Raw genomic sequence first — 10555 nt, 5'->3', positions numbered from 1 at the left:
AAAGAGGCAAGGCAGCAGAGGAGAACCTCTTATACACCGCTCACACTCAACTGCTGGATCATGCCACTGTCTAAACCACCACCTTTTGCAATCAGCACAAGCTCCAATCAGGCCTCCAGAGGAAATCAGCCTTGTACTCCTCTTCCTCTTGAAGGAAGAACAAGGTTTTCTTCCCATAGTACTAACATCAACTTGTGTTTTCTCTATTCAGAGGTACACTAATTCTGGCTACAAACAGATAAATGTTTAGTAACGAGCTCAGAAAGCAGAAGAGAGCCTGAACAGCAATCTCAGGACTTCAGAAACCTCCTAATTTTAAATATAAAAATCAAACAAGCCATGCATATTTATGATGTAAGGTTCCCATTTCAGTTGTTAACAAGGTCTGAGAAACAAGAAAACTCACATAGGAGAGAAATTAAACATGGATAAATACTACAGTTTTGAAAATAAAACTTGCTTTAATACCTTTAAATAACTACAGATTACCTGAACAACCTGATGGAGCTTCGGAGTTAGCTCAGAGGAGGCTGGAGTGGCTGCTTCCTGGAGGCCCCAGCCCAAGGGAATCTTTCTGTGATAGTAAATTTATTCAAATCCCCATTTAGAGCACATTCCTGCAATTCTTCCTGAATTATTCTAACAGGCTGCTTTCCTCTGTTAAACAAAGTAACCCATATCACAAAACAGCACTGTGCAGGGCTTTTTGCTTCGGATGTGATTTTTTGTGTGTTTATCTTTCTTTTTAACCCAAGTCTAACAATCCCATTCATGTATTATTATAGAAAGCTTCCAGGTAGAAGCGATTTTTCATCTTTTCAACTTGTGGAAGATTAACGATTGATCAGAGGGAGATTTTGTTTGTTTAGTGTGGAGTCAATAGCAATTTCTCAGCTGAACAATTCATTTCTGAAGCTGGCTCTTACCACTCCAATTAAGTCTCCTCGTCCATATTCACCAGTCAGGTGTTTCTTTCCATCATCCATCCGTATGACTGAGCGGAGTCGACCGTTCAACACAATGTACGTGCAGTCGGACTTGTCACCCTGCCTGCAGAAAGGATAATCAATAATGAGGATTAGTGAAGCATCTTTGCTCAGCAAATGCATCTAAAAGCTTTTAATAGGTTGATCATCTTTCCCTCCGTGGCTTAGAGGGCATAAGAAAACGTTTAATCAACAGTTAAACACAAGCAGCAAACAAGAAACTGAACAGGCATCTGTTAAAAGGTGACTTGGAGGTATGTTTAATGTTTAAATGTTCACACTTTGCACAGGTGGTTAATGTCAGGTGTGGAAGCAGATGGCCTGGGTACAAGTGGGCTCTAGGGGAGACCACAGGCTCGTCACCGCTTCCAGCAGGAGCTGCTTGTCACTGCAATGGCGATACGGACACAGAGAGGTTCTGCAGGTCAGAGAGAAAAATGCCCGAGTGGCTCAGGATCTGGATTCCTTTTGGTGCACACATCTTCATCTGTCAGGAAGTTTTTGCTCTATTAAGTTTGCATGACTGCGAGTGCTGTCTGCTTTGCAGATTTCCAGCATTACACAATTATTACAAAACCTCTGGCAGCGGAGGTAAAACCAACGCAAGGAATTCTGAAAGATGTTAACAAGATATTGACAGCTATGACTGCTTTGATACACAAAGTAATTCAAGACTTCCATTACTATTAGTGCTGCTCATAGAGTTAAAAACACTAAAATTCCATTTATTTAGTACTAAATTAGACATTTATTCTCCCATCACTGCAGCAACTGTATAATAACTCAAATGCCTCCTAGTACAAAACCCATAAAACTAAGTCTTCCTAAGGATAACTTCTGCCCCTTAAACATAAAGTGCAGTGCTTATTTTCAATTTAGTGTTGAATAAGCCTAAGTGAATTACCTTTGAGTTTTGCTGTTTATTTTAGAAAGGCTGAAATACTCTGTGCAATAGACATTCATGATCTGAAGAATGCAGAAACCACCACCAGAACATACAGTTGTCTATGACTTAATAGATTAAGTCACTTTAAAAGCTTGCCAAGAGAACATAAAGGATGAGAAACAGCATGGAAGAATTTTAGTAACACCTGGAGACAGGAGACCAGAGCGATGCTGAAGGGTACTGCAGTAAAAAAATTATCTCAGAATAAGCAAACAGATAAAACTGATGGAAAAATTGATACATTGAGTGCAATTTGGGTTTTATTCTGCATGTCACCTAGGGAGCACAGACCCTTAACTCTGAAAACTTAAATATTCAACAGACAACATACAATCTTGTCCACATCTCACCTGTAAACAGCTCGTCCAGCCTCGACCTCCATCCAGTCCAGGGCAAAGTCAATTTGCCTAACGAACGGAGACATTCTCTTTACAACAGTGTGGGCCACACCGAGAACAACGCTTGGCTGCTCTCGCATTATCCTGGAAGAATTTAAAAAAGTGTTATTTAAGTACTTCCCCAGAACAGGAACAGGCACACACAGGCACAGCACCTCAGTGCAGCTGGGCAGTTCCACAGGCACGGATGCAGACGTTGGTACATACCCACATACACACACCACTATCACCACAGCCACGCTACATCAGTGATAATTTGGCAAAATACGGGACTGGCCAACCTGTCCAAATGGCCTGACCCAAATTAAATGTCACTCAAAGTCAGCACTGTCCTAGGAGCAGGACTATGCTGGAGGGATGCTCGCTAGTCCTGCTGCCTGGCCCAATTCCCTTCATTATGTGAGCAGCCACGCTGGCTCTTTCTTAGAAGCCACTCTCCCACCCTCCCCTACACCCAGGCCTCTTATGACTCAGGGAAACGTTCGCACTGTCCAGAGGATTATCCCTCCCTGCTGTTCTGCACCTCAGTCTCTCACACGTGCACATGTACTCAGTTTCCTCTAGATCTTATTGCAGGTGAGAACGCTGGTATATTGTGAAGTCTGATGCTCTTGAAAATATAGACCTACTCTGCATTTCAAATGCTCCCTTTTCCCTGTTGCAAAGACCACAAAGAACTGAAACAGCTCCTAACAAAGCTTCTGATCTTCACACTGAATCTTTTGAGTGATTCTGAAAGTGTCCAGTAGTGAAGACACCATGCAATTCAATACCTCTCCTAAACCGAAAAGCTTCAAGAATGTTCTGCCAGCGATAGCTGCAAACTCGACACTGACTGCAGGGCCCAAGGGAAACTGCGCTCTCAGACCCATCGTAACTGTGTATGAATGTCTTATTTCTCATCCTTTTTAGTCTAAAGATCACTGCATTCTGTTACCTTGTGAGTAAGCACTCCAATTTTAACTGCAGCCCTACTCCACAGCAGTGAGCTGATCACGCTCACGTAGCTGGTGCCCCTGCTACAGCATCTTCTCTTTTCTGTTCCTGCACAGCACCAAGAGCAATTGATGGCAGACCATCGAAAAGTAGTTATTTCACAAGAGGCAGCCCAATTCAGAAAGAAGTAGGTAAGTGTACGCAGACTTGGTACATGAAGTGCGCACAGAGAGAGATGAGGGAGCTGCGGAAACAAAGATGAGAAGACAATAAACACCAACTATGTTTTCTGCACCAATGTTCCCTTTACAATGAAGATACCAGACTGCTGTAAGACAAGCTATTTAGGAAGCTTTGTGTATGTGGGCACTCTCACGAAGCACAAATCATGGGAGCTTCGTATCTGACCTCACACCCTACAAAACAGGGAGGGGGAAAGAAAGGAACACTGTCAGTCTTTGTTCCCTGACTGAAATGCGGTTCCCTGTGGACCACTGCAACCTGGCTGCACTGAGAAAAAGCCTGAGTAGAGATCCACAATCCTGGAAAGTGGTTAAAACCCAAACACACAGGAGTCTGGATGAAGCCCAGAAACTGCCCTAAAGTTCCTGAACGTCCAATCTCTCATTCACTGGTCCTGTAGCTGCAGCAAGAGAGCCAGAGCTGACAGTGACTGTGGGTCAAGTGCAGCACAGGGGGCACTGCAGGGAGGTTTCACGTTTAGCTGCTCTCCTTACCCAGTGCCTCCCATTACTGCTTTTCACAATGATGACACTTACAGTTTCTTCAGCCAAAAGCCATGAATTTTAAATGGAAGAGATTCGTAGATACATAACCCTATTCCATACTGAGCACACTTGTACCCCTGCACTCGTGTGCGCTACCAGGTAAATCAAACTGCACACCAGCTCTTGCCTTTAGCACCGTTCAAAATCCAGCCCTCAAAACGGGATTCCAAAAAAGCAGGACAGCTTTCCCCTCCTTTTCTCTTGCCCTGAGGTTTCTCCAACCCAAGATGCCTACAGACCACGTTGGTTCTGATAAGCTCTTATTGCACATGAAAACACCACTGAATCTTACAGGAACTTCACCACAGTAAGGGAACTCTGGGCAAAGGAGCTGGGAGAGGCCCCCCAGGACACACACTGATAAACAGACAACCCTTACCCCTCAGCACACACAAAACACCCAGCCCTATCCCCCTTCTCAGCTGATCTAAAAGTTAAATAAGCCCCTTGAAAACTCCTGAATGGTTTAGCTCATTGTTTTTACTCTACTTGCTTATTTAGCCCCCAAAAGTTTCCTCCCACACAGGCTGTCTGCTGCGATCAGTAAAAGCCATTTACTCCTTTTCCTCCCTCAAGACATGTATCTTAATACTTAATGCATTCAAAATGTAAACTACTAACAGGCTGCTTTTCTTTCCATCTGGAGCGCTGTGTTATTTCACTCAGTGCCATACAACTTTTACAAGAGAACTAACATAGAGGGTAAATGCCTACCCTTATGCACAAGAAAAGGAAAGCAAATTTTTTTCTACAGTATCAGCCAGTTTTTTCCCCTCTCTCCCTTGGGCATTTCCATCTTTGCTCTTCTGCTTTGCACATGTCTGACACTGGGAAAGTTAAAACCCAAAGCTATGTACTACAGAAACCTGTTCCTAGAGGGATGCTCAAGATTCTTTATTAGAAAGCTCACCAACTACAGGAATGAGAACACTGAACTAGTGTCTGTGAAAGCTTGGGACTTACGCAGATATTCTTGTGGATGTGGATGCAGTTTGATATTCAGCTTGGCTGGCAATACAAAATAAAAATCATAGCATTCCTTGGCAAGCGCTCATGATTAAGACTCCAAACTGTGAAATTTACTGAAGCAGAAAATGTGAGTCCCGGGTACTGCAGAACCTGAACACGTTCCCTCAAGAGCCTGGTGACAACTTGATTACCCCGTTCCTCAGGAGACACCAACAGTTGCAGCGTAGGCACTGCACACTTAGTACCTCGGTGCAGCAAAATAGCAAAGCATTTCAGGTATATACTATGTAATTAGCTCGTGTCACCCCTATACTTAAACTCTACATTTACAGACAGTTATTTAGTCATGGTAATACCACATAAAAGGCTCCTGCTCCGAAGTTTCAGTGAAAAGGATTTAATCTGTTGTCCAACATCCAACGTGCAATTCTAAACCCTGGGCTACTTCCATTACTGTGCTCTCTGCCTAATGGCAACTATTGACCATGCTCTTTCTGCTCATTAATTATTGAGAAAAAACACATCTACTGTTCCAGCATAGCTCAAAGAAATAGAGTCATATATTTGACAGGAAAGGAAGAAAGGAATTTAGGAGAATAATGGAGGTTTTTGTCAAATTTCTGCTGGTCAGCAAGAGCCAAAAAGTAAAAAAATTATTCCTGTGAGACTCTGAGCAATGGAGAAAGTCAAACGTTGCAGGGCTACGAGCAGAGAATTCAGCACAAAAACTGGAAAAATAGAACTTAGTTCTACCTTTATCAACACGTTTTACTTTCACATAGAGTTCAAAGCAAAAATGAGCAAACTTGAAGAAACCTCATGCTTTTCAAAGACTTTCTACAACGGCGCTTTTAAATATGGGAACAGGAGTAAGAAGTGATGCAAAGCTTGGCTTTCAGGAGAAACTGTAAGAATGGAACATGAAAGAGCACAGACTTCGTGAAACGCAGAGAACTGGCGATGGAGTATTTAAAGGAGAAAAGAAAGACTTTGAAAGGTCCCAAACATGATGAAGAGGTGATACACAGTGATGGTTCCAGAACACTGACTGGGTTAATGGACGCAAGAAGGTTAAGTAGGAATAAACAAGTGACAACTCGATTCTTGAGAGAGAAAACTCAGGAGAATGAGCTCAAGCAAAGGAGAGAGCTCATCCAGGACTGAATATCAAAACAACAAAAAAAGAGGAGGAAAAGGCAGAGTCTGACTGGGTGGCTGAGACAAGATAATGAAATTTAAAGCCAGAAAACAAGTAGGAAAACAGCAGCAGAAGAAAAAAGGAAACAGGAGCTTAGAAGAAACAGAACTGATGCTGCATGGAATGGCACAAGTGGGGAGCATCTATCAGAAATTAGGTCGAAGAGCTGACATCCACCATAAAGCCTTGGAAAAACACAGCTAACCAAGCAAGCTCAGTGCCGAGAACAGCGCGTGCAGTTTCACTGCATACAGAGCCTTTTGCCTGCAAGGAAAACACAAAAATGCCAGCAGAAGATTCTGTGGTAAAGTCAATTAAGAACACTTTCTAGATAATTCTAATTGTTTGCAAGAAGTACGCAGAAATATGCAATATAATAGACTAGAAAACATAGCTTCAAAAAGCCCTACACAACACAGGACTGATGGCAAATTCAAGCAGAAGTTGAAAAAGGAGTTTAGAAAAGGAAATAGAGGTATCTGACACAAATTGTGTGTGTCAACCAATAGTAAGTCTTAACAATAGGATCGTGGAATAAATCAAGCGCGTTAATCATTAATATTGGACAACGAGGCTAACTACAGTCATCATATCAGGTTTGTGTGTGGTTTTTAATTAAGAAATACCTATATCCCCTCTTAGGCATTAAGTCACGTCCCCTTCCGAGATCCAGAAAGGCTCTGGTCTCACACAGGGGCACTGTTCTTGGCCCGTTCTATCAGTGAGCATTGAAAACCTCCGTTATGCCAAGATCAATCCTTCACAGCACATCCCACAGCCTGGGCTGTGTCTGGAAGCAGAACTGGGGTGGTTATCCAGCAAAAAAGGAATCATGAATCAAAGAGAAAGAGCCTGGAAAAGAGGCACTTAACCCAGCAAAGCACAGAGTCTGGCCAGACTTTCTTATTTGGATCATGAAGTATGTGAGTCTTGGGCCATAAATCACATCCCAGCGAGTTAAGTGCTCTATAAACCTGGAACAAAGAAGATATCGCCATTTAATATTATCATGTTCCCTGCATTACCTCTTGCTGGAGATAAAGCCATCTGATAGATGGGTCAGAGCTCATCTGGGCACTTCAAACCCTCACATCAGCTGTATGGTTTGCTACAGGATGTACTGTAGCAGTACTGTACCACGCATACATCCACCACTCCCAGCTGTTCAAAAGGGCCATAAAAATGTATAAAAATATTAAAACATATCAATATATGCTTTCATGGCAGAACTCACTCATAGAAATGGGACTTGGAAATGGACAGGAAGCTGCAGTCTCGATTGGCCTTGATGGTGAAAATGAGGGGTTCCCCAGTCAGGACAGCGAGCTGGCCTACGAGTTCTCCTGGGTGGGTAATGAAGAGACAGGTGTCCTCCTCCGAGTCTATCTTCCGTTGGTACACATGCAGCATCCCCGAGACCACAAAGCAAACATTAACATCCTGGAGAAAAACGGAAAAAGAGCTCAATAAAAGCCCCAAAGATTTTAAAAGCAATTATCACAGTGACAGCACTATCACGACCAATCTGTTTTCCAGAGAGCTCCCTACAGTTCTTGAACAATTAGGTGATAAAATAAGACACAATAGTGAATTATTAAAAGCAGGTTATGAATATTTAAAACTAAGCAGCCACAATATTGAAAAATGTGTTTCTCTTGGTGCGGTTATGAAAAATGAAGGCTGCATCTGGAAGATCTCAGGAAATAACAACAGAATTGCAAATGGAGATAATGGGGTAAACACAGAGCATGATGAGGTAGCAGAGCAGGATACAGCAGCACTGTAACAGAGCTGCCCCTTCTCTCCTTTGTGGCAGCCTGTTTACACAGTATTATTATAAATGAATCTCGTTATATCCTAAATACAATTTGTCATAAACAAATACCACTGGATTTCTATCGTAAGAGGGGGAGGGGGGAATATACTTTGCTGCAACTGAGTGCCATCGCTGACAGCCCGCAGTGCAGGGCATGAAAAAGGGCTGCCCAGACTCCACAGCTCCTGGGGAAGGAGGGAGCTGGTGCTGCTCCACATCTCATGGAGGTACAGAAGAGCTAAAATCAGACAGGTACCAATTTCACAGAGAGCTGGGATTGTCTCACTTCCAGCAGACAGAGCTTGGGAAGCGCTGGGGGGGTTGGATTTCTTTTCTTTATCACAATCAATGTGAATAAATATGCTATGGTGGGGGGTAAAGACTGAGCCAGACTGACATTCTCTGTTCTCAGAGGATGCTCACTCACCTGATCTCCCTGCCTGGACAGCACAGTCCCAGCAGTGACCTGATGCAGCGTCACTTTGCCATTCAGCAACGAGGGATCCTGGAGAAGGAAGGGGCAAGGGGTACAATTTACTTGTCTGTGCACATGTAAAGAACCAAGAGCGTGAGGAAGCATTGAAATAAAACAAGTAAGAACAATAATGACTAAAGACAATGTTGTAAGTACTTGAGACTCTCTACAATATGGTGCATTTATAGTTCTGTACCTAACAAATATTTCTGCCAGGAGAAAAAAAAGTTTAATTTGTTTCAATTGATCAGACTTCAGATTCTTAAGGATTTTATATGCATCAATTTTGTCCCCAGACTTTTCTGAGGGTCTGTAACAAAGAAGACCGGTATCAGCTGGCAGGAAAATCATGAGAGATGAAGTTCTTTTCAAAGGAAGGAGAAACCAGAGGAGACTGCCTACACCACGGAGGAACTGGACAAGATGATCCCACATTTGCTTTATCACAGCCCTGCCTGGTCACACAGCTCAGCAGGGCTGTGCATGCACAGCAGGTTTTCACACACATGGCAGACCAAAAGCTTCCCCAAAGCAATGAATTCTCGTGTGTGCACACACACAGACTGCAGCAGAGGAGGAATTTTTCCTCTCAGCTGATGAGCACAGGGAGGCAGGGTCTTTCCAAAAACCTGCCCTCAGTTTGGACTCAACCCTAAATCCTCACAATGCAAGGAGCTGGTCTGGTTAAGTGCAGAAGATTCCTTCCCAGCTCCAAAGCTGTCACCACCACAACCCTGAGCACGTAACACAGGCAACCAGCAGGCGTGGAGAGAATTTTCTTTCATCTCAAATAACTGCCCGTACAATATGGTGTCCCCTGTGCAGTCAGCACCAAACCCTAACGCCTCAGGCCACCTTCACATCAGCAAAACTTCCACCCAAACCAGCAAAGCCTTCAAAAATCTCAACATTATCATCAACCAAAGGGGTAGGGGCAAAACCGTAGGTTCAATTGCATGATTCTTGCTTTATTCTGAAGAGTGACAGCGCAGTCCTGGCGTCTCACAGCTTAACCTCTGCCAGGCAGAGCTGGACACGACTGGGTCCTGTCCTTGGCCACAGAGGAAGAGCAGCTGACAGCGAGAGAGCTGCATGCACGGCAGGGTGGGATTCAGTGCAGGCAGCACAGCAGGATCTGCTCACAGTCATTCACCTTATGGCAGCAGGAAAACAACAAAGCAAGCACGTGAAATAACCGGAATTATTCTTCACACCTACAGCTGATAAAAAGAACAGATTTTAATCAAAAAATATTTTATTTTTTTGAAGCCAATCTGTTCACGGGAACACATCCAGTGCAAAGAACCTGACAGGCACCTGTCAAAATATTTCAGTTCAGCAGTATCAACTCAACTAATTTTGATGATGGTTTTCTATATTTATACATTTATGGTTGTACAGTATTACCTATACTTCAAGGAAAAGTTTTAAAGTAGCTCACAGTAAGGGAATAAAAGCTTCCTAATGAGCTCTACTTATCAAGGGCCTTTTTGGGCTGCGTTAGTGCTAAGAAAAATTGTTGCAAAGATTTTCTTCATGTCTAAGACTACTTCAGGATTGGAATAGACTGCACACGGAGCTGTGCAGTCCTCAGCACTGGAGATCTTTAAGAACAGCTTAGACAAAAACCTGCCAGAAATGACTTAGCAATATTTGATTCTGCCTTGGGCATGAAAAGAGACAGAACAACCTCCAGTCTTTGAATTTCTACTTTTCTGTGCAATTACTGCCCTGATTAAACAACAAAGGAGTTGACAAACAAGATCACAGACAAGGTCCATCCTGTATCTTCTCTTTTGAATGGCCAGGACCAGCAAACCCAAATTCAGCATTGAATAGTTACAGGGTTTGAGCTAAATAACTGCACCTCCAGCCACTAGTTTTTAGGAAAAGCAGTCACTGGCATAACAACATCCATTTCACAGCAAGTTTCCTTCTGTTACTGTAACAGATAATAAATTAACAGAGGTTTATGACGCAAAAGTGAAAGCTCAAACGACTTATAAACAAAAACAGGGTTGGGGACGAGTGGCTGGAGCTGCC

General features: G+C 43.1%; 1 protein-coding gene across 1 annotated transcript in view; it reads right to left on the bottom strand.

The window, feature by feature from the left end:
• The window catches only part of LOC104547942 (patatin-like phospholipase domain-containing protein 7), a gene marked incomplete at its 5' end in the record, with an annotated part of 45400 nt that extends 36858 nt beyond the window's left edge, over positions 1 to 8542 (bottom strand). Inside the window, 4 exons of the mRNA XM_010193814.1 lie at positions 927 to 1050; positions 2283 to 2414; positions 7456 to 7661; positions 8465 to 8542. Coding sequence (XP_010192116.1) covers positions 927 to 1050; positions 2283 to 2414; positions 7456 to 7661; positions 8465 to 8542 — 540 coding nt within the window. The remainder of the gene's footprint in view (positions 1 to 926; positions 1051 to 2282; positions 2415 to 7455; positions 7662 to 8464) is intronic.
• Positions 8543 to 10555: the final 2013 nt, after the last annotated feature.

The sequence above is a fragment of the Mesitornis unicolor genome, unplaced genomic scaffold (genome assembly GCF_000695765.1).
Source record: "Mesitornis unicolor isolate BGI_N332 unplaced genomic scaffold, ASM69576v1 scaffold1521, whole genome shotgun sequence".
Lineage (NCBI taxonomy): Eukaryota > Metazoa > Chordata > Aves > Mesitornithiformes > Mesitornithidae > Mesitornis > Mesitornis unicolor.
Note: the sequence above shows the minus strand (reverse complement) of the source record. Positions and strands in the feature narration are given on the sequence as shown.